This window comes from Balaenoptera borealis (assembly GCF_965194805.1).
Source record: "Balaenoptera borealis genome assembly, chromosome: 1".
Classification (NCBI taxonomy): Eukaryota; Metazoa; Chordata; class Mammalia; order Artiodactyla; family Balaenopteridae; genus Balaenoptera; species Balaenoptera borealis.
This window is the reverse complement of record NC_138860.1, coordinates 88,739,844-88,765,523: the sequence shown is the minus strand read 5'-3', so window position 1 is coordinate 88,765,523 and position 25,680 is coordinate 88,739,844. Positions and strand designations below refer to the sequence as shown.

General features: G+C 38.2%; 1 protein-coding gene across 1 annotated transcript in view; it reads right to left on the bottom strand.

The window, feature by feature from the left end:
* Positions 1–25,680, bottom strand: part of NOTCH2 (notch receptor 2) — a 180,616-nt gene that overhangs the window by 108,354 nt on the left and 46,582 nt on the right. Inside the window, exon 2 of the mRNA XM_082368744.1 lies at positions 16,229–16,310. Within this exon, the coding sequence (XP_082224870.1) occupies positions 16,229–16,310 (82 nt within the window). The remainder of the gene's footprint in view (positions 1–16,228; positions 16,311–25,680) is intronic.

The following is a 25,680-nucleotide window of genomic DNA, read 5'->3' as shown; positions in this document are numbered from 1 at the left end:
CTTCTTGTTAACTTCCTGGTAAAGAGGGGAAAAGGGAAGAGCTCTGTGATGCTAACTTCTTCTTGCCATTCCCACTGCCACTGTCACCTCCCCTCCCCCCAAAAAAGAAAGAAAAAAAAAAAAGGAAATACTATAGCTTACTCAGCAAGAAGGAAAAAGAAAAAGAACTAAAAAAAGTATTCATGAAATGGTACAGATGAACCAGTTTGCACGGCAGAAATAGAGACACAGATGTAAAGAACAAACGTATGGACACCAACGGGGGAAGCGGCGGGGGGCTGGTGGTGGTGGGATGAATTGGGAGATTGAGATTGACATGTATACACTGATGTGTATAAAATAGATAACTAATAAGAACCTGCTGTATAAAAAATAAAATAAAATTTTAAAATTTAAGAAACAAAAGTATTCATGTATAGAGTTAGGGCCCAGTGCTGGGCTGTTTGTGGTAAAACACACTTTCTAGGGCTTTGCTGGTTTGATGTAAAGGAAACAAAGACAAATATACAATCAATTTCTCTCTCTCTCTCTCTCTCACTCATGCACTCACACACACACACACACACACACACACACACCTTTTTTTTTTACCACAACTAATAAACAAAGACTACCAAATACTGCAGGACAGCCCATTTTTCTACTATGTAAATTCAGCTTCCTGAACAGAACATTTCTGCTTTTCTTGTAGAAGTAGTTCAGAAAATGTTAATCTTGGTTCCCACATTAGGCTGAACGCTTCCAAATTAAAAGTTTCCCACAGGAAAAGGATTTCATGGGGAGTTGTGAGGCTGGGAATTGTCTTCTGAAACTCCACCTCGCTGGGTTTCCACGTGTTCAGCTTTTTCAACCACCCCCCGCCCCCCGCATCTGAATAAAGCAATAAACACACACCGATTTTAATAAATCCAAACCAACCAGAAGTTGCCGTGGTATATGCTTTAAAACTGTTAATTCATAGTATTGTTCGTCTTCATCAGAGACTATGAAATCAGTAACCACTGCAATAGGAAACCATGCTTTATTTACGTAAGAATTTGCAAACACCCTTATCTTCCAGTTTATAGTCTGGGCTCATTTATCAGAACTCAAAAGCTGAACTGAGTGCCTAACCTCTTCAATCATCACTTGAAAGATTGGGCAAGGGCACACAAACAGCACTGAAAGAGTTCTGTTGCTGCTATAACAGAAGATGGTCTTTCCTCTGTCTTCTAGCACACAATCAGTACCTTACCATATTTCACTGCACTGGACCCTGAGAAAATATCTACTTGTGATTAAAACATGGCAAACATACTCTAAACACATAAGTTTACAAAAAGCACCCTTCACAGTAATAGGCAAAAATGAATGAGCTAAGCCAGTTTGTTCCCAAGCTATGCACTGTACAGTTGCTGCAAGGAGTCTGTAAACGCTTATAAAACACTCTCTAGACTACTAAATAATGTCCTGTCCATATTAAATGGACTGTAAATGCTGTTACAATTATTAAAATTTTGAGGTATTATGAAGGGTGATTGAATTCTGAGTAGATTTTGACATGATGCATTGTATTCAAGCAAGAGACCGTGAAGTGGCTTCATCTCAAGATCATCTCTCCTTTATGCCTTACACTCTCGTGAGGCTCAGCTTCTTTAGCTCCTAGAACATGTTACAGTGCGCTTCCAGACCTCTGTACATGCTGTTCACTCAGCCCAAAACACTTTTCCCCTCCCTCTTCTTAAGCCCTAAAATTCCTTTAAGCTTCAGCTCAAATTTTATTTCCTTTGAGAAACAGGCTTGATGCCCCCTGCTGTATATTCCCATAACCCTAACATATATCACTCATTGCCTTGTATTATGATTATTTGTCTGCCCAACAGACTAAGAATTATTCATCACCATACTCCCAGTGCCTAATACAGTAACTGGCATATAGAAGGCATTCAACTATTCAGGGCTTATATTCTTAACAGAAGCCAAAAGGCAAAATGCAAGGGTCCATGGAGTCTTTACACCTTCAAAAGACTTTAATTATACTCAAAGTTTGGGAACCACTAGGTTGAGCTATTTACCCAAAGGATTATCAATACTAATTAAGATTCCTGATATATAGAGGACTTAACCTTCACTTACCCCTAAATCATTTAAAGTGGGCAAGCCAAATCTATACGGAGTAGATTTTTTAAATCACATATTCCCCCAAAATATGAAGTTAACACACACACACACACACACACACACACACATACACACAGAGTCTGCATTTTCTCTTATACTTTTATTAATCTTTAATAAAACACTGACTACATGAAGCACCAGGATCCTGAGTGACAGAACATCCTGCAAAGTGGCCTCGGTAACATAAACTGCTACACTCTTTTTAGAAACTTAGCAGTAAAAATTAAACAAAATTTCAGAGAAAAAAATTGAGTGTGGGTGCTTGCTTTCTGTTCTCCAACATGAGTAGGTGACCACTTGTAAAATTCTGAAGTCTAAAAAATATTTGAAAACAGAAAGTTCCAAAAGCTTATGGTTTGGTCTGAAAGGATTCCTAGTTCAAAAATAATTGTACTCAAATCATATCAAACCAAACCTGAATGTGAGAGTAGACTGGAGAAAAACCTGCATTTCTCCAAACTTTAAGAGGGTAAAAAATATTTCTTTGTAGATTCTGAATACATCATTCTCGAAAAAAAAGTAATAATCACATGTATAGGTATGCAAAACCATTCAATGAATAATTGGAAAATACAATTTCAAAATGCCCTGAAACACTACAAAATCCCATTTAAATGGCCTTAATTAGAACCAGAAATAATAAAAATAGTGGGCATCATGGGAAAAATAAGTAACAGTGCCTTGAACCCCATTTCAAGACAAAAACCACTACTTCCCATAAAAGATAGAACCATGGCCCAAAGGGTTAAATAAATGGTTCTTGGGGGTAAAAAAAAAAACTTAGATATTACAATGGTTTGTGAACTTCCAAAGGGCCACAGTAGATAAACTGATATACAATATATCTATGGTATTAAAATTGCATGGGGCAGGGGTGGAGAGATTAGGTAAAAACTCTAAAAAGGCTCCTTTGGGGCAAGGGGTGATAATGATAAAAAGGTTGAGAAACAATGAGATAGCATATCCAAATAAAGTAATTTTTAGCTTAGTATCTGGCACTCATAACACTCATAAATGTTAGCTGAATTAAACAGAAAAGTTTCCTACAAATGTTGCCTATAATCGTATATATTCAAACTCACATGTCTTCAAAAAAGTGTTCCTCAGCTTTGGAAATTCCTTCACCTATGCCTGATCTGCTGTATGAAATCAAATTCTATGCCTCCATAGGGTCAAAGTGAAAATCTTGCAAAGCTAAACAGTGGTCTAATGAGAAAATTTATCTAACATACATGCAGATACCATACAGATTACTTCTTTTAAAAATACAATGCTATCATTATTTTATGTACTCTTGCATTCTTATAACAAAAACAGCAAAACCTTCAAACCCTCATTGTATGGACAATGCTTGTAGCGCACGTGAAAGTCTTAGCCTACTGGTATCTATACTAGGAAGCATGCTCTATCATCAACTACACGGCTGGGACTGGATTTGGTTTGTTTAACTTTTTCCCTCTAGATTATAAGCTTTTGAGAACAAACATAATTATTAAAATCATCACCATCACAATAATCACCCAAAAAACTCTTCCACACAAAGGATAACTTTCGTGAAGTTAATGACATCTCACAACATTTATTACTTTTATGACAATAAGGGAACAGTTACCGTCAAAGAAAAAAATGTAATGTTTTTATTCATTTTATTGAAAACACTCATTAATTTAGCAGGATCTCAGCTTTAGTGCAGACCTCCAGCATAGGTCATCTCAACTAGAAAAGTGGCATCAACCAAAAATTGATAAAGGAAGATTCAGATATAATTCTTTGTTCTAATTTCAGCAACATCTGCTTTAAGAATTTCTTTTGTATATTAAAAAAAAAAAAGCTTAGCCCAAAAATGGCTCTTCCAGTCTATACCGCATGCCCTCCAAGGACATGAAGCATTTCAAGTGGTTATTATGCTCTAAGGTAAAGGTCAAGAAATATTGCCCTGGGCAAAATCCATGGGCCACCTGTTTTTATACCTCCAGTCCAGAAGCTAAAGCTGGTTTTTACATTTTTTTAATGGTTATGCTTTAAAGAGGTATATAAGTACCTACATTATATCCTCAATTTGCTTCTTAGCCAGCAAAGCTTAAAACCTTTACCATCTGGCACTTGAAGAAAAAAGTCTGCTGATCCCTGCTCTAAGGCCAGGACAGCATTAAAGTACACATAGGCTAAAAACACATTCAAAACATGTGCTTACAATTTAGGTAACTTTTTTTGTTTACTAGAAGTCAGGGCACTTTAGGAGCACTTGTTATGAACTGCGTTTAATTTCAGAAAGGCAATCCAATGGTCAAAGAATCATCATTGTCAATTGTCATACCTCTGCATAATTAGAACCAAAGATAATAAAAATAACGAACATCAAGGAAAAAAATTATGGTGTATAACTTTAATGTGGTTACTCAAGACAAAAACCGCTACTTCCTTTAAAAGATGGGCTGCTACTTCCTTTAAAAGATGGCACCATGGCCCAAAGGGTCAAAAAAATCTAAGATATTACAATGATTTGTGGCCTTCCAAACCAAAGAAACTGAATATCAAGCAAGAATCCTGAAAGTATGCACTCAAGTTCACACAAAGTGAAGATAAATGCATCCTGAGAGGCACTTCACTTACTAAACTGAGTCAAGGCAAAGCCATGCCTGATGTGGCTACATTCTCCTGCACCATTCTGCTTAAAAAACCCATGTCTACTGGTAGGTGAGACGTACTTACGGCATACCTAAGGATGGATAGATAGCTAGCTAGCTAGCTAGCTAGCTATGTAGTTATTTTTAGTTTGTTTTTTATCTGAATAAGAATAAAAATATATTGGGCTTCCCTGGTGGTGCAGTGGTTGGGAATCCGCCTGCCAATGCAGGGGACACAGGTTTGAGTCCTGGTCTGGGAAGATCTCACATGCCACGGAATAACTAAGCCCATGTGCCACAACTACTGAGCCTGCACACTAGAGCCCGCGAGCCACAACTACGGAGCCAAACCCGCGCGCCTGAAGCCCGTGCTCCGCAACAAGAGAAGCCACTGCAATGAGAAGCCCGCGTGCAGCAACAAAGACCCAACACAGCCATAAATAAATAAATAAATAAATTTATTTTTAAAAAAAGAATAAAAATATAACTAGTATATTGTTTTACAGAAACTCTCACCCAAGACTTTAGCATGTTCTCAGAGCTTTTGATTGAGCAGCTCCCCACAGACCTTTCCTCTAGATCAGCCCTGGCTCTTCCACCAGATGTGAACCTTGAATTAGCCACTTTACTTCTCTGAGCCTCAGCCTCCTCATGTATTAAAACAAGATGCTAGGCCAAATAATCTCTAATATTCCCTTTAACTCTAAAATTATATGATTCCATTAGGTATGTTCTACAGCCCCCTTGGACATTAATATCCTTTAGGAGGATTAAATACCTCCTTTAGAAGGAACGCAAAAGAATTTCCACATTGTTTTTGTTTCATGGAATGTTAAAAAATAAAATGTATAGCTAGAGTTAAAATCCTTGGTCTTTCAAACTGCCTCATAAAAGCCCTAAATTGTTTATTTTTAATTCTGCTTTTCTCTCTCCTTCTCTCCTCCCCTTCTCCCTATATATTCACCCTGTTCCTCGAGGGTTGGTACCAAAAATGAAAAGAAATAGCGCTGAATCTTTAGGTCACCTAATGGGGACTGAGAAACAGCTTTTAGTCCCACTCTACATTCTAATCAGTTATGTAATACAGGATAAGTCACTTGAACATATTAAGCCTTGGGTTCCTCATATATAAAACAAGATGAGTGGGAAAGGTGATCGACAAAATCCCTTCCACGTCCTAAGTATGATGACTCTACAATTTTGGCTGTTGAATTCCCTCAGCAATACTGCCCGAGAATGTAATGATGTTTGCTGATGGTAATGCTTGGGGTCAGTGGTTGTGTATGTCTTAACCATCAACCCACTCCAAGCAGGGGCTCCCTGGGGCAAGAATTGTGCCTGTGTCTCTTCTTTTATATCCTTCACACTGCCCAACTATCATCCTTCTAAGCGCACAGAGAGTTCAATACATACTTGTGTAAATGAACTGTTGTACAACTCACACTTTCAGCTAATCCCTCACAGGAAGCATAAGGAAGCAAAGAATAAGCAAAAGAGAAAGAGTGATGTATTTAAACAAGATATGGAGAATAACGAGGAGCCCTGAGCCTAACTGGGAAAGAAAGTCCTTACCATCTTCCCCAAGACATCTGGCCAACATGAGAGCCTGTTTTCTTCAGCACAGAATGGTGGTAGACATTGCAGTCCCTTTATGGAATCTGATCTACTGAAAAATTTCACAAGACTAAAAATGACCGATGTGTGTGTCTGGGAAGAGATGCACCAAATTTAAACTTGCAGGGAATCAATCACTTAATTAAAGTCATGTAGGACCTTTTTCCAGATACAATTTTTATATATCCTCTCAACACAGCATAAGTACCTGTCTTACTCATTTCCCCAGCTCAAGATGCTCTCATTAATTCTTATAAAATTTAGGAAAGAATAGGTGATATCCCATAATTAGAGAGTATGCTTCTCTGAAGACTAATTATAAACTCTGATTGTCAGTCTCAACCTTTGCCTGGAAGGAAATGAGTCAACTTTTCATTAGTAATCAAGCTCTGTCCACTTTTTTAAGAGTGACCCAGAAATTCAAGGCCATTGAGTTTTAACAACATGAGACAGAGAATCAGACACCACAATATTATATACAAATGGGACTAAGACAGAAAAATTAAAGTCAAAGAGGCTTCTGAGGTACTTTTCAGGCTGAGTGAGGTTTCAGAAGGGGCAAGTTACCCAGTAAAATAACTACCCAAGGAGATGTCTCTGGCTTACACAATAAGAACCCCAGCATTTCAAAACTTTAAAGGGACAGGTGGTTAAATGGCTAAGGCACTACCATGGTCAAGGCAAAAAATCATAACCACTGTCAAATGTTTTCCACATAGAATAGGCCTCCCTGGTTTATTCTGGATAATTGAGGGTTTGGATATGTACTATATAATCAGAGGAAACAAGCAGTAAAGGACATGAGCTAATTTGGGGTAACCAGAGACGTGGCTAACAGATGCTTGCTTACTCTGGATCCCTGAACTGAACTGGATCAGGCCAATGATATGCTGGACAGAAGAGATCTGAGGTGGGAACACCTAAATTCTCAGCTACGAGAATGCACTATGCCTTATGTGAAGACCGATCCTGTTCCTGGTGTCTCTGTTTTTCCATCACTCCTCCTATCCCAACCCATTGTTTTTCTTGCCTCAGAGATTCTTGAATTCTGAGTTTCCCTGCAAATGGTGTCCACAAGCCTATCTGGTCACTCTGCTCTGGAAGCAGCACAAGACTCAACAGTCAAGGCCAAAAAGGGGAGGGGAGGACAGGTGACTGCTCCCAGCTGCCCTCTCTTCTTGTCCCCGGTCTCCCCACTCACCCCTAACTCTAGACAGTCTATCTTCTAGCATTCAAGCCAGCATGTGCTAAAGGAATGATTTTTTAAATCAGCTATCTATCACTGTGAAACAGATTAATCCACATACCAGTTTAGTAAAACCTCACACAAACTGAAGTATAGACAGAAGGGAACACCCAAGATGTAGAAAAGTTTTAAAACTATGTCATTAAGGAAAAAAATGATGAAGATATTGGTAACAATTATTCCAGTTAATAATAGCTCTCTAGTCCCCTCAGTCTCTCTACTTCCGGCCTTCTACCTATCCATCTCTTAAGACACAGTCAATATTCTCAGATTTATTCTCAGATTCTAAGTGAACCACAAAAAAATCCTCTGATTGTAGTCTTCTGTCCCATAGTAGTCGTTCCCTTGTCTGAATCTCCATAGTTCTTATCATCTGTGCTGCTCCATTGGGCAGTTATAGACTGTATGTGTGTATATATATATATGTATATGTGTGTGTGTGTGTGTATATATATGTATATATGTGTGTGTATACACACACACACACACACACACACATATATATGTCTCATCTCCCCAACAAGATGGCAAGACATCAGAGGACTGCCACCATGTCTTACACAGGAAAAGCACAACGTTCATTAGCAGACACTCCCAGTACAGGTACTTTTGAATAAGAAAGTCAGACAGCACAGGCCTCCTCTCGGCCTTTATGGCTGTTCACAACACCCAGCACAGTGCTCAATCATAGTAGCCAGCTCAATAAACACCAGTTTGATGACTATTAAACTTTCCTTTGAAGAGTGCTATGGACTGAGTGTGCCCCCTCAAAATTCTTATGTTGAAACCTACATCCCCAATGTGATGACATTTGGAGCTGAGGCCTTTGGGAAATAATTAGGTAGTTGAAGTCATGAGGGTGGGGTCCTCGTGATGGGATTAGTGCCCTTAAAAGGAGACAAGGGACCAGAGCTTTTTTTCCCTACCATGTGAGGATATAGTGAGAAGGTGGCCATCTACAAAGCAGGAAGCAGGTCCTCACAGGGAACCAAGTAAGCCAGCTCCTTGATCTTGGACTTCCCAGCCTCCAGAACTGTGAAAATAAATGTCTGTTGGTTAAGCCACCTGGTCTGTGCAGACCAAGACAAAGAGTGAGGATCCTAAAGTGCCTCAGAGTCTTACTTTCAGAGTTCAGGATACAGGACTATACATATAGTAACTGCAGGAAAGTTACTGAATCTATACAGACTCAAGTACCCTAAATGCTACTATTCTACATAAGGTCTAATCAGGCTCTTTTCTTATTAACACCTACCTTCTCCTCATACTTATATGAAGAAAAAAAATGGATATAATGTTCCATCTGGATGTGTTTCCTGAGTAATACCACCTGTTACTTAAATAATGCCTTTATTAGTCTTTGCTTTCACTTTCTTTTCATAAAGGTCTTTTCATAAATGTCCAAGTAGGAGATTGTTTAGAAGAAGAACATTTTAAACAGAAGATAACTGCATTAATAAGGGAAGGCTGAAGGCATCAGTATAAGAGTCAGTAATACATTTTTGGACACAGAGGATGAAGTGCTAGTGAAGATTATTGATGATGGATAAATAGGATATAGAAAACTTTGGGAAGCCCCAGACAAATTGTAAATTACCTTACATTGAGATGTAAAATAAAACACAACTAAGACAAATATGAAAACAAAACACTCACATAACACACACAAACACACACAAACAAAACACAAAACACACACACTCTCACATGATGGGGTGGAAGAAACACTAAACTTCATTTCTACCTACAAAATTCCTAGCAACAGGATGTTGTGAAGAGGACTTAATGAAAACCCCCATCACGCCCACACATTTATGCTAGCTTAACAGAGAAAAAAGCACTTGGAAATTTTTAGATAATTACATTTTTATCACATTCTGACTTCTTCAACCCCTTTGTATTCAATCTTGCTAGCCTTGATGAAAGACAGATAGCCAAATTTTAAATGAAGGATTTAATTAATTACTCCAGATCGAGAAAGAGAAATGTTTCTCATCCTGCTTAGTCACAAGAAAAAAGGGGATAAAGGAATTACTATACGAAATGAATGGTGCTGACATGCCACAATGGAACAATGAGAAAGAAACTTCACTTAGGATTATGGTTAACCTGGGGATGGTGTTGAAAGAAGCCTAGCTAAACTCCTATCTATTCATGCCAGGTTTGCAGGCCAAAATTAGTTGATTTAACTTACTGGCAGTGACCCAAGACAGGCAAAAGGATACAGGCAGAGCCTAAGAACCACCTTCTCCTACTTCTCTACCTAACACTGAAGTTTATAAAGTTTCCAACCTAAAGAATAAAAATCAGCTGAAAAGAACATGAGAATTCTGTTGTTATATATTGATAAGAAGTTATTCATCAAGACTTCCTTTATGAAAAATTCCTCAGGGACACAACATATTTGTTAAAGGAGTTTTCAAGGACATAAGTGTTAATAAGAAGAATAGCTTAGAAATGGTACTGTTAAAGGGTCCAGACCCCATGTCCTAAACAAGGAAAGCCTCACAGGACATTCATCTATCTATACATCTATAACTCGCAATGCAAGTATAAGGCACTATGTTTAACAACTTGTGACTTCTGTGCTGGCAGCACCATTTATCAGAAGTTGTAGAATTTAACCTGTCTCAGTTTCACAGGTGCATAAAATCTGCCTGGACTTGCTCATCTTCCATTAGGAAAAAGAAGGGAGACGTTTCAAGTTTTTAAGTTTAGTTTTCTCTACTAAAAAGCATTTTAGTACACAATATCCTCTACCCCCACCTTCACTGCTCTCTTCTTATATTTCATCTGCATTAATTGCACTGAACTTTCAAGTGCAAGGCCACTTCTCAGAATTGCAGCATTAGCCAAGCCTGGTCCACGTACACTCATGTAGCTACAAGCAAGTTCAATACTCTAGTATTATGTAGTATTATGAGCTGCCCAGGCCTACCTATGTCTCTACTTTAAAATCAGAAACTATATATAGAGTTTTAATCATAATCCTGATCTGAAAAGCTACCTTTTATATACTTTCAAATGTTCCACACTTCCTTTTCAGAAGGTCCTGTTTGAGATACCACTTTAAAATAGGTAATTTTGTCCCATTTTACTAATAAGCAAACTGAGACTCAGAGCAAAAGCACATTTTCAAAGAGCACATCTCAGGTCAGATACTTAAGAGTTATGTGATCTTGGGCAAATTATTAATCTCTCTGAGTTTCCATATACTCATTGGTAAAACAGGGATATCAAGATTCTCTACCTTACATGAGGACTAAAATAATACCTGTAAAGAGCTTAATTGAGCACACAGCCTAGTATGTAATAAGTGCTCAATAAATATTAGCTAGCATAATATTCTTCAGCTTGCCAAAAGATCCAATTACTGACAGGATTTAGGGCTCAAATTCAAGTCTATCTAGCATAGAAACCTGTCCTCTCCATGTCACCAAGCAGGGCTCTTCCAGATGCCTTAATCCACTCACCAGTTCCAGAATGAACCATACAGGAGCCTGGCACAAAAGAAAAAAATCAGCAGTACTGATTTTATCTTTTTAAAAAATTTGGATATTTTTAATCATAATTTTTGCATTAATTTTGATTTTTGAACTATTGCCTTAAAGTATTATTTATCTCAACTGAAGGAACCTTGCCGGCAGAACCAGTTTCAGCAGAAAAAGAGAAAGTGATTTAACAGCTGATATTTTTCCCAGTGCATTTCTTTGATCTGCCCTTGAACAGCACTCACCAAAAAGGTGAGTGAAAGGGGAAAATGCTGAGTCAGCCATGACTTTTGAAAATGCCTTTCTAGGGCAGTACGGCCACAACACAAACATTGATAACGCATCCTCTACTATAAGCAAGGCTCTGGAAGATTCTGAGTAATTGTATTCTCTCACAACTATACAGAAACTTATCAAGAGGACAAAGAAGGCAATGGCTCCAGTTTTGTTGGATGGCTTTTGGAGGCCTGGACCACCAACACTACTCTCTAATCCTGGCAAGGAAAATTGTTAGTTGTTAAAGTTTAATGTTTCTTATAGCTAATAGATAAATTTTAGGTAAAATGTGACACGGTTATATTTTATAACATTTTCTATTTATAATAATTTACTTTAAAATGTAGTTTCTAGTTAGATACTTTGGCAAAAAGTAGAGATTCTCAAATGCAATCACCCATCCACAGGAACCTATATAGCTCATGGTGACTTTCCATTGTTTAACAAATATTGTGCTAGTTACCTCCTAAGTGGTATGTAGAAAACTTTGAAAGACTCCTTTAAAATTATAATTCTTACCATTAAAAATAATGGCAAAGTAACTTAGATCAACTCTCCCGTTCATAATAATTATAAACTCCAGACAAAATATTAAAGGTACCAGAGAGCAATCAAAGCGGGCAGAAATTAGAAGGGATATGAGCCTCGAAGGAAAAAACAAACTACGTATACGAAACATGCATTTATACACCTTGTTCCCTGAAGGTATTCCCCAGTTCATGAAGCACAAGAGAAACAGAAAGCAAGCAGAGAATGGAAGTTTTACTGAGCTAAAGAGTCAAAGATGTCTAGAATTGTCAAAGTAGCTGAAATTTGAGGAGGAGAAATCCTGGAAAAAACAGAACCACAGAGGAGGTAGCCCTAAAATATGTAATATAACTCCACAACAAGATGATATTTAGGAACACAATGGAAAGCAAGAGCTGGAAGGCTGAAAAACTGAGCATGACTCTGGGGAGTCAGAGGTTTTACTTTAAATCCTACCAAATTAGAGGGGCTTGGGATACACCCCAGAATATGGTAAAAACCTCACGCTTTCCACTGAACCCACTGAGGGGTCATACCTTGGGAGTAAGGATTATATCTAGAGCCCAAGTCTAGACCAAGACGCACCATCAGACTAAGAGCAAAACAGACCCCCCCATAGCAGAGCCCAAATAGCATCAAGGTGATCTTCCAGTAACATTCTTTAGTAGAAGATAAAGTTTAAAATGCATCACTCACAATGTCCAGAAAACAATAAAAACTACCATAAACATGAAGTAAAGGGAAACTGTACCCACAGTCGAGTGAAAGAGCTGTTGATGGAAACACATCCAAAGACAAGCCAGATGTTAAAGAACTGGCAAACAAGGACTTTAAATAACTATGAGAGATGCGTCCTTAAAAATACACATTTTGTGAATTTTACAAATCATAACCTCACCCACCCCCAACATTCTAGTGAACCTGAGTTGCCCACGATTTTTAATCAAAGTGGGATTTGGAATGGTTTATATTTGAAAGCCTGAGAAAACAACTTGAAAGTGATTAATGACAGCCAAATTTAATTATGTATTTACACCTCCCAGTAGGACAAGCGAGAGAATGAAATGCCTTATCTCTCTGTAGTGAGAGGGCTTTATTAAGATATGACAACAACTATTTAGGAGCAATAATTGAGTTTTATGCAAGATTACACCGGTTCTCCTTGTCTGGCTCCCAATCTAATCACAGACTGATAGAGTACTTAGACTCTTAACAGTTAGAAAAAACAGTTGAGCTGTGTACAAAACTAACCTTTAAAAGTACTTATTCTCATCTGTCTATGTGATCTTATCAAGGATTTCTGTAACTTCCATAAACAACCATTATAATTTAGCTGAATCAATAACATTATGCTCTTTAAAGAGACAGTCAGACACCTTCTACTTTAAAATATTTTCCATTAACTCCTACCCACCCACCCCAGTAAAAAAAATTTGGCCTCAGCTTTCTTTTCTTAATCCAGTAAGCAATCTCATGAATAAAAAGACAATCATATGTCCTGCATATCTGATGTAATTTTTATAAACCTTCTAAGTGTTCTAATATTTATTACCATTTTGTGAAAATAGTATTTACTGAGCAAGCTGGAGTAACTTCTTTCCCCAGGGAAAAAAAGCAAAGCCGGTGAAGATATACTGAAAGGTCTGCTAAATAAATGTTATTTTTACTTAAATTTTGCTTAACGTTCTGTGGAGGTTGGCTGGCATGGCACTGTGGAATGACTGATTTGGCTTCCCTGATATTGTTCTTGCTTTTCCTGTGTCCACTTATGTTGACACTGATACTCCTGAAGATGCTAACATTACTTTTATTGAAGTAGAGAAACATTCTCTTTTTACAAGTTTTGTTGTTCACATCGGTCTCCCGAAAAGATCGCCTTGCCCATTTTATTCCCTTACTCTCCTTTTCTCTAGAAGCTTCTTTCCCTCACAACAGGGTTGGAAGACATCTGAGGGATGTCCAGGACTATATTCAGAACTATATCCATAAGCAACCCACCCCATCAATAATTAACAAGTATCCAGGGACAGAATTCAGGCAGCTCCATTTTTGTAAATCACAAAGTGAGTTCCCTGTTTCCTAGCAACGCTTCTTCCAAAACCTAGGGTCAACTTTGTCTCTCTCACCTTGGCTGCAGAGTCTGAGACTAACAGCTCACACATCTGTTTTCTCCCCAAAATGACCCTTAGTGTCCATTCCTGGTAAGTGCTCAGAGATTGGTCTCCTCTACAGCCCTCTTTCCCCATGTCAGACCACAAATATGTAGGCCAACACTTAGAACGTATTTGAAATTCTCCCTACATAAGTCACCAAGTTGAATTATCTCTAAATAGAACTAAATTGCCTCTCTGTATAGTACTACCATCCTGAATGCTACATGAAGCCAACAAAATTCTCAGAGGAAAGGACCAGTTTCTACTTACTTAAGACAAACAGATTTAAAGACATGTGAATGATATCTACTGAGCAGTTTTGGTTCAAGAAACATATCGTTGAGTGCTAGCTACATACCAGGCGCTGTACTAGGCATTAACTGTGCAAAAGCACACAAGACCAGGACTTCACACTCTAGTGGGAGAAACAAACACATCAACAAATGATCATAGTATAATGGGTTAACTACCACGAGAGAGATAAATAATAGAATAAAGCAAGTAACTAAGACACCAGATGCCAAAAAGAGATTAACAAGATTTCAGTGGCCAATTCTAAGGTACTAAGTTCCTTTCCTTATTATCTCCAGTTGTGTTTCCATTCTTAGAGAAGACTACATCACATGTTTTTGGTTGGATTTTTTTCCCAGCTAGAAAAACTAAGTGAACAGCCCATAATCAGTTACATAAAAAATTTCATTTCCAGTGTTATATTTATTCCAATCCAAACAACCTATTGTTAAGCTTTACTGTCATCACAGCTTAAAATATTTTCACTTTGGTGAAGAAAATTTTTTCTGACTAGGAAAATTCTTGCTCATAACATTAAAGAACTTAGATCCTGTTGTCAGAATAGACTTGATTGGAAAAATGTCATTATTATAGTTATGTTTTTCAGTTAAATATCCAGAAAAGAAACAAAACCATGTTGGATAAACTCACTTCAAATGCTTATCAAGGGCTTCCCTGGTGGCACAGTGGTTAAGAATCTGCCTGCCAATGCAGGGGACACAGGTTTGAGCCCTGTGTCTGGGAAGATCCCACATGCTGCGGAGCAACTAAGCCTGTGCGCCACAACTACTGAGCCTGCGCTCTAGAGCCCGTGAGCCACAACTACTGAGCCTACGTGCTACAACTACTGAAGCCCACGTGCCTAGAGCCTGTGCTCCACAAGAGAAGCCCCCGCACCACAACGAAGAGTAGCCCCCGCTCGCCGCAACTAGAGAAAGCCTGTGCGCAGCAACAAAGACCCAATGCAGCCCAAAATTAATTAATTAATTTTTAAAAAATGCTTATCAAGCAAATACTTCTACCAAAGCAAAGAACAAACATATCCCATAAAAGTGTTAAAGAAGATAAATGTCATATTACCAAATCTTATTTTCCATTAAAGAAACAGAATGGAAACATGTTCCTAACAAAAATTTTCAATTGAGGTTGAAGGGGGAAAAAAATTATCCATAGGCAACCTAGAGAAGCAATTTATGAGATTACCTCACAGGTTTCCTCAAACAAAAAGTATGGCTACACTAGAGGATGATCAGAGAGAAAGAAAAGAAATGCTCTTGAGGACTAGCCTAAACCCCCTAGTCCTATCTACTCCTCATCCTTATTCTTTTAAACCTATATAATGACGTTCAGCCACAGCCCCTGCTCCCCACCCCATCCCTACAAGCATGTGTGCATCTTCTCTCACAGTCTCTCTTTCAGAATTGATTTTTTATATTAGATTTAAAAGTTTCACATGGCTGTAGTATTTACTTACAGTAGGCAGAATTAAAGTTAACATCTATTTGGTCTGACTTAAAAACATGATCACGGCTAACACGTTGAGAAGCGATTCTGAGGCTTTGCCTTAAACTGAAAAATGTAAAAGAATGTACTCACTATATTTAACTAGCTACTCACTGAAAGTCTTTTTCATGATGAAAAAGATAAGACAGTAAGTTCTTATTAACCATTTATCTGACATCCACATCCTCATCCCCCACAAAAACTACATCAGAAAAGTTAGAGAACCAGTAACATTTCACAGAAGTATTAAAAATAGAATAGTATTACCATATCTTGTCCAATTTCCTATTGAGGAAAAATAAAATACATAAAGAAGGAAAAAAACAGAGAAAAACTTACTTGCAGTACCCTGTACCATTGTGGTAGGTAACACATATTCCTTCATTTACACAGGGCTCATAGCCGTCCCGACATTGCAATGCTAGAAACGAAAACAAATACACATTAGAAATAAGTCACTAATCATAACCCTCAGATATCAAAGAAACATCATCCAATCCAGGTCAACATTCATTCCCATATCCAACTCGATTTAGGTTTCCCTTTAGAGTTTTAATCATCTTTTTATCTTTTGGCTCCTGCGGTCACAGAAGTACAGAAGCTCATCCCAAGAGTCTCTTCCCACGATAACTGTTCTGTGGTCCCGAATGATACTCTTAATTCTCTGTGCCTCTATCTCTCTGGCTGTTATATCCCTATTTCCCAATGATACTAAGAAAATTAAAGCTATACTATCCATGATATGCCATGAGCATCTTGGGATTTGGATACTTCAGATGAGCAATGTAAGGATTCATCAATGAATATTTAGGAAGACCTGGGTAGATACTAGGTCACCATGATATTAATGAATTACTTAAGCCTCAGGTGAAGTTTCAAAACAGGCCACTTCAAGAAATAATCAGAAACATCAATAATATTCATTCAACAAACTATATTTGAGAGCCTAGTGTGTACCAGACACTACATTAAGATCCAGAGGAAAAAGGGGAAATGGAATTCATAGAGAAATGAATAAAACATAATCTCTAACTTTAAGGGGCTCACACAAAGATGGGGAGTAGACTATAAATAGAGATTGTAGAGGAGGGGGGATAAAAGCAAAGAAAATGAAAAGTTAATTATATATATATAAATAAAACAATAATTCTCAAATTCTTGAACCCTAGTCCCTTTAATAAAAAGGTACTTCATCATCCTAATCCCTCCCAAAAGCAGACTATCCAGAAATAAACAGCAATAGTAGAAACTTTCATTGATTTCAGCCAGAAGAGGAGGAAGGCTACCCAAAGCCTCATTTGCTGGATAATTACAGTACCTTGATTGTTTAGCTTTTAGAGTTGGAATTTTCATCACCAAAATGCTTATCAAGAATACTAATAACAATTGGAAGGGCAAGACAGAAAGAAACCTTGTCAAACAATGAAAATCAAAATTGAAGTCCATGAACTTTTTCTGGAAGATTATTAAGCTCTTCATCTCCTAGGATGGTTCATGTATAAATACCTGAAAGCAAAACCGAGAAGTCTCCACTTTTGAGTTTCCTCTGTGCGTACCACTCTGTGAATAAACTGCAATATCAGAGGCTCTAGGTCTGCCCTTCCGGGGCACCAAAACCAGCTTCTTCTCACAGCAGGGCCCAGGCACAAGCTAGATGTTAGAACAGATCCTCCATTAACAATTACTGCATAGGAGCCTTCTATTTGCCCAGTACTGTTATCAAGTGATGAAACCCTTTGAGAACATGTTTACAAAAATCTCAGCTCTTGAGGTAATAATATTTTTAAAAACTAGTGATAACAATAGCAGCTAACACATAGCACTTACTAAATACCAGGTATTGTTCTAAGCCCTTTACACAAACTAATTCAGTCTTCCCAACAACCCTATGAAGTAGTTAATTTCATTAAACCCATCCCACAGAAAGGATAAGTGACCTGCCTATTGTCACAACAGTGAGTGAAAGAACCAGAATTTGAACCTAGGGAGTCTGGATCTCATGAGAGAGTCTGTGCTCTTAACTACAGTAATACAGTGCTTCCCACCATCTGACATTTTTCTTCTCAAGAGGGGCAAAATAGGTATTATTATATCCACGTATTAGAAAGTGAAGGCCAAGGAGGTTAAGAGGCCTCCTCATGGGGCATTCCTCCATAGCACTAGCTGTGACACTGCTGGGCCTTACTGAGTCCAGCCCCGTCTCCATGACAGCTATTGGTATCACACAAGCAGTCACTAGGCTGCAGCCCGAGCAGGCATATTCAGGAAGAGGGTCATCTTCTTGTCCATATCCCACTTCCCTGTAGGGCTCAAATGCTCCCTCTTCCCACACTGATAAGCCCAATGCAACAACTATAATTAAAACAGTTAATGTCAGGTTATTTCCTCCATACCAAAGTTCTCAAACTGATTTTTTTATTCTCTTTAGACACTTTTATTAGTTTCAATGAGAACTTCCTGACTTTTTTTCTATTTGCTTTTTTCTTTAAATAGGAAAGGAATGTCCCGCAGGCCCAGAGCAAGCCAGAGTTCTGTCCTCCCCCTGCAGCCCAGAGCAAGCCACAGCTCTGGCCTCCCCCCTGCAGGAATCCTGGGGCAGTGGAGGGAGTCAGGAGTCCTGAAACCCTGGCTCTACCACAAACTAGCTGCACTACTGCAAGAAAAGCACAACCTCATGGGGGCTCAATTTCCCAACCTGTAAACCAAACTGGGGTAAACTAAATGCTGCTGAAGGATTCCCTGTGATCCAACAGTGACAACTCCCTCATTAAAAGTAGATGAATGGCATGCCTGGTACCTAGAGAAATCTACCCAGAAGGACAAAAGGAGCCAGCCACCCATGACTCAGAAAGCCATGGGTGCAAAAAAAAAAAAAAAAAAAAAAATCACAGTCTGTTCCTATTAAGCATCCTGGCAAATCATTACAGTGACAGGTGCAGAGAAATACAAACAACCTAAAGTCAATATGTGGCAATCAATCTAGAAAATAACTTCACAGCCTAGCCTTAGTGAACCAATCAAATTCAGGGACCAAAAAGGAGGTAGGCTCACAAGGCTAATAATTAATGCCATCTGGCTGATCCGTAGGATCATGCTACCTTGAACCTTTAACATTTACTGAGCCACGGTTCTCAGACTTTAGTGTGTATCAGAATCATCTGGAGGGCTTGTTAAAACACAGATTGCTGGACTCCACCCCCCCAGTTTCTGAGTGAGTCAGTCTAAAGGGGGCCTGGGAATGTGCATGCCTAACAAGCTCCCAGGTGATGTTGATGCCGCTGCTCTGAGGGGCCACACTTGCAGACAACACCTGTACTAAGGCATGATGGGCCACTTTAAGGAATCCCCTAAGACTATATAATCCACCAGAAGTCTTGGATGATCTAGACGACAATATATTGCCTGGATGAATAACAACAACAACAAAAAAAAAAGTAAAATTTGAGACTCACAACTTTGCTCAGAGGCTATTTCTAAATGAATACTGTAATTATTTGTCATAAATATAGAAGTTAAAACTTTGATAACTAAAAACCATGACAGTGAGTGAGGCTGGAAAAGATCTCATTTCAAAATTCAATTTACTTTATTCTCCAACATAAAACACTTAAATTTAACAATAAAATTAAAAACAGCTTTATATTTGTAAAGTAAAAAGTGAAATGTTCCATCGTATCAGTTAGACATTAAACTGTTTTAATAGACTCAGAGAAACCGGTCACTCACAAAAGGAGTGACTTTTTCCCGAATTTTCATCTTAAGCTACAAGGGTTACTCAATAAATGCTGGCTGACGAATATCAATCTCATACATATGCGTGCCCCCTGCCCCCAAAAGGGGCAAAAACAAAAAGAAGCAGTGGATTCCAATTTCATCACTCCATCACTTGGCAATGTGACACAATATCTAGAATATTTCCAATTTTCACACATTTTCTGTACTGCATATTTGGGGACTAGTCTTCCAATACTCAGAAACATACTTACAGACGGAATTCCCTGGAGGTCCAGGGGTTAGGACTCCACACTTTCACTGCGGAGGGCATGGGTTCAATCCCTGGTCGGGGAACTAAGATCCCACAAGCCTCAGGGAGCAGCCAAATTCATTTAAAAAAAAAAAAAAAAAAGTACTTACAGAGCGTCTACTATGTGAGGTGCAGGCCCTGATGTCAGCGAAACCATGGTTAACAGAATAAAGTCCCTGTCCTCATGAACCTTATTTCTACTAGGGAAGGACAGATAATGAATAAGTAAATTTATTTATTATCTCACAGTGGTAAGTGATAGATTCTATTGGAAACAGAACCCAGTTATGGGATACAACGTAATCAGGAAGGCTGGAGGTGTAGGGACCTACTTTAGATAAAGTGACTAGGAAAGGCCTCTCTCAGGTGGTTTCCTTTGAGCTAAGACTTAAATGAACAAGAATCATGAAGATATGGGGAAACAGTGATCCCAAGCAGAGGAAACAGCAAGCGTAAAGGCCTGGAGATGGAATGAGACTGGTATTCCATGTCTGTATGGCTAGAAATTATTAAACAACGGGGAGGGTAATAGGAAACAGCAAGGAAGGCAGGCAGGGGTTAGATTACAGCTTCTACTCTAAGGGTGAGCGTGAACTCCTGGGCAGCTCTAAGCAAGGAAAGCAACACAACCAGATCTGTGTTTGAAAAAAGTCAAGACTGTTAAATGTTCCAGTGTGTGAAGGCTTTTCTTCCTTTCTTATATAAGCTTATGCAAGTCACCCCATTTTAGACTAGGCCGAAGCCACTCATTTTCTCAGCTCCCCCACAAATGGTAAGGATTTTATTCTAATCCCATCTAACCTTCCAGAATGACAATGTTACAAGTGTCAGTCCACCACTCGCTCATCTGCAGTGGCTTTCAGTTCTTAGTTTTCAGAACTTATTCTCAGCTTGGCTTCAGAAGAACCAGTTGAGAGGTGGATGCAGTACCTTCGGTAGGTACAGAGCCAAGCTTGGCACTTTTTCTTCCAGGGATGAGTCATTCCTTCCTTCTTCCAGTCGAAGCCCTCACCCTGGCCTTCAAGATCGCAGCCTACATTATGCGCCCAGCATTTCACCTCGAACCGCTTTGAATGCAGCCTCTTGCTTGAACAGACCACTGTGAACTCAGTTCCTTGCCTCCACTAGCATCTCAGCTTCCTCTGATTGCCACTTCCACTTTACAATCTAAATTCTGCTCTGTCCTCCTAGGTCCAGCTCACCTTCTGCCTGGCCCACAAAGCTTCCCCTGGACGTTTCTGTCCTCACAGGCCAACCCCTACCCTTGTAACACTCATAACTCACAATTTAGCATTTAATTCTGTACTGTCTCCTAACTCTCTCGGCTTTTACACTTTTAAGTTCCTAGATGATAGAAACCATTTCTTCTCTTCTGTATATTTGAGGCAATATAGTTTAGTGATTGAAAGCGTAAATGCTGAAATCAGGATCTCAGTTGGAATTCCAGCCCCACCATTTACTATCTATCTCTGTATCCTCTTTGTACTTTCATTTCTTCATGTACAAAATAATCTCTCTCAGAGCCCTGGCAAGAATGAACTAAATTAATACATTTAAAGAGCCTAGAACAATGCCTGACACATAGTAAGAGCTCAAAAAAGGACTGCTCACATAGTAGGTACTTAAATTCTTTGTTATTGACTCCATGATAAATGGTGGCTTTAGAGGAACTTGTTATATCAATCAAACCCCAGTTTAACAAACTGAGAAATCTGGAAAAATAGAAGAGCCCTAAGCAATTTAGGACATAATATCAATAAATGGAATAAATTCTTCCCAGTTGCCACCAATAAAGGTCTAGTAAAAGATATCCTGAACTACTACAAAAAGCAGTCACTCACTGCTCAAAAAAAAAAAAAGGTATACCACTGCAAGCACAGGGAGAAGTAATTCATGAAAGGTAAAATAACACTATATATGAGCAAAAATGTCATTCAGTTTTCATATGGTGCTTTTACTATTTGTTGAACAACTACTCTGAGTGTGGCCCTCTACTAAGCACTGCATGAAAATCAAACAGGGATCAAACAATTCCTATTCTCATGGTGCACACAATCTAGGGAAGTTAGGAATAGGGACAGATAGAAAATGACCTACCCAAATGACTCTAAGATAAATAGGAGTAAAATAAAAATTGTTTTTACTGTATACCTTTAGCAGACTCTCTCAATATCAATTTCAGAATCACTCCAGACAGAACCTTTAAGAAATACAACACAAACCTTTGTTGTTTAGCACTAAGTATAACTCAGTCCAGACAAGGTTCTAGTAAAGTTTATCAGCCTCATTTGTATATAAATACTGCAAACAACAGAATAAACTGTCATTGATTTTTACCAGTTCCAGTGCCTAAGGAATTTGCCCATTTAGGGACAGGCCCAAGATATCCAGACTTAATGGAATTGTCCTTAAAACTTCCTCTAGGCATTTACCTAGGTTTTCCAGGGCTTTTCAGTATCATGCCAGCTACATATGACTGGTTTAAAAGCCTCCCTTTGTTTTAGAAATCTCTAACATGAGTAATTAAGTCTGCACCCCAGCCGGTGTAATCTGAGCAGCCTTCAAATGTGTTTCACTTGTTGCATTAACATGTAATCGTTTTAAATTGGCATTACTTGTTGCTTTGTAGCCTCTTCAAATAAGCCTCTGTCGTCTATCTCACATGATTTTTTTCATATCCTGCTCCCTCTGTCTGCAGGATGGCATCTGTTTGTGCTTTTACATCCACTGATGACTCAAAAGACATTTTAATGCCTTGAATGGCTGGGGTTCCTAAAATATGTGAAGAGGAGGCATAGAAGGCCCTTTTAATTTTCTTTTCAACGTTTATGCAAATTTCAAGTAGCAGCATTTGAGAAAGATGAAGTCTGAGTTTATGCCCTAGGACCTTGGCTGTGGCTGGCTGCTATTGCTTCAGGCACATGGTGCTGGAAGAGGCTCAGTAAAATGAACACAGCAAAGTTTTCTAAAATGACTGCTTGCATTATTACCAAAAATAGGAGAATTGAGGGCAGACAGGGAGACATCAGGGATTTGCAATAAGTCTCTCAGCACCCTGCAATTTCAAACAACAAAGCTTTCGCTAAATTTTTTATTCCATTTTTTGGGATTAAGCCATGAAAAAAAAAAAAAAAAAATCCAAACAAACAGAAGAAGTGCAGAAGCTTCAAATCCCAAGTAGTACATTGAAAGAAAAACAAAATGGAGAAACATCTGTCTTCCTCCTTGAAATCTGCCTTGATTAAAAGGCACATAAATGAAACAAGGGAGATATTAATTTTATTTTCCTGATAGCATTCCGAGGATTTCTATGCCCCTTAAAGGTATCATCTAATAGAACATTTGTTTTCTACTTAAGAGATGATGATACCAGACCCACAGAAATTAAGGCTTAAGCTATAAGATTCATAGCAAAATATTACTACTTTTCAAAAGCAGGTATGCCTTGATTTAAGAAAATATAACCAACAAAAAACTGAATTTATACATAAGGGTATTTTTTAAATTATTAATAGCATTTTTGTTTTATAAAGATATTCATCCCAGTGAGTTGGTGAATCTATAATAATCTTTCATTTTAAAAATTCCAATTTTTGTCCTATTTTATAATGTTGGATTTATTGCAAAAAACAAAATTTGGCACACTTGCTGTACTATGTTAACATATATTACGCACTGTGTTTTTTTTCTTTTTCTTTTATTTTGCTGTATTTTTAAAGACTGCAGAAAAAATTTACTTATGAGTTAAATTTTAATTTCTTAGTTTTGGGGATGAAAATGGACTTCCTCTTCCATATGAAATGCAAGATATGAAAAATACACATATACTTATAAATCATATGTGAACAATTTGTTAATAATCATCTCTACACACACATACATTCTTCCACCTGGAAAATAGTTCCCCTCCCTTTCTTCCTTCTCCATCTTGCTAACTCCTACTTATATTTCAAATCACGAAGAAAGCATTACCTTCCTTAAGAAGCCCTCAGAGACCCTCCAATCTGATTTAAATGTCCCTCCTCTGTACTCCCCTTACATCTTGGGCAGATGCATTATAAATACAGGCTCATCAATTTCTCTCCACCTCTGAGCAAATTCTCTAAAGGTAGTGACCATGATTGGATCATCTTTGTATAACCAGGACCTAGAACAGTGCCTGGAACGCAGCAGGTATACTCAATATTCATAAAATATTCAATGAACTAACTATCTCTAACTTTGACAAAACCCTTTAACAAACTCAACAATCGGTTTATGTGTTTAAAATATTCCAAGGCTCCAATTTTAATAAGCACGGGGATACCCAAATGTGACTGTGCCTAATAATTCTGATTTCATATTGTGTAAGGAGTAGAAAAGTAAAATAAGGAGGAAAAAATGGTGCAAATTTCCTGGCCTTTAACAGGGATGGACAGTTGAGAAAGTGGAACCATACTTTTTAATCTTCACAAAACTAAAACATCTTTGGAAGTTCCTATCTTAAAATTTGCATGAATAAAGAAACACCCTCCCCCGTGAATCTTAAGCCATGTGTATTATGGTAAGAATTGATTTAAATGGTTTGAACGGAAACCAAATAATTTACATCTAAACGGCAAATGCAGAAAACATAGGTATAAAAATTCCAAGTGAATGCTAAGCTAAGATAGTATGTTTTTTTTTTAAACATCTTTATTGGAGTATAATTGCTTTACAATGGTGTGTTAGTTTCTGCTTTATAACAAAGTGAATCAGCTATACACATACATATATCCCCATATCTCTTCCCTCTTGCGTCACCCTCCCTATCCCACCTCTCTAGGTGGTCACAAAGCACAGAGCTGATCTCCCTGTGTTATGCGGCTGCTTCCCACTAGCTATCGGTTTTACATTTGGTAGTGTATATATGTCCATGCCACTCTCTCACTTTGTCCCAGCTTACCCTTCCCCCTCCCCGTGTCCTCAAGTCCATTCTCTACACCTGCATCTTTATTCCCATCCTGCCCCTAGGTTCTTCATGACCTTTTTTTCTTTTTTTTTTAGATTCCATATATATGTGTTAGCATACGGTATTTGTTTTTCTCTTTCTGATTTTACTTCACTCTGTATGACAGACTCTAGGTCCATCCACCTCACTACAAATAATGCAATTTCGTTTCTTTTTATGGCTGAGTAATATTCCCTTGTATATATGTGCCACATCTTCTTTATCCATTCATCTGTTGATGGACACTTAGGTTGCTTCCATGTCCTGGCTATTGTACATAGAGCTGCAATGAACATTGTGGTACATGACTCTTTTGGAATTATGGTTTTCTCAGGGTATATGCCCAGTAGTGGGATTGCTGGGTCGTATGGTAGTTCTATTTTTAGTTTTTTAAGGAACCTCCATACTGTTCTCCATAGTGGCTGTAACAATTTACGTTCCCATCAACAGTGCAACAGGGTTCCCTTTTCTCCACACCCTCTCCAGCATTTATTGTTTGTAGATATTTTGATGATGGCCATTCTGACTGGTGTGAGGTGATACCTCATTGTAGTTTTGATTTGTGTTTCTCTAATGATTAATGATGTTGAGCATTCTTTCATGTGTTTGTTGGCAATCTGTATATCTTCTTTGGAGAGATGTCTAGTTAGGTCTTCTGCCCATTTTTGGATTGGGTTTTTTTTTGATATTGAGCTGCATGAGCTGCTTGTAAATTTTGGAGATTAATCCTTTGTCAATTGCTTCATTTGCACATATTTTCTCCCATTCTGAGGGTTGTCTTTTCATCTTATTTATGGT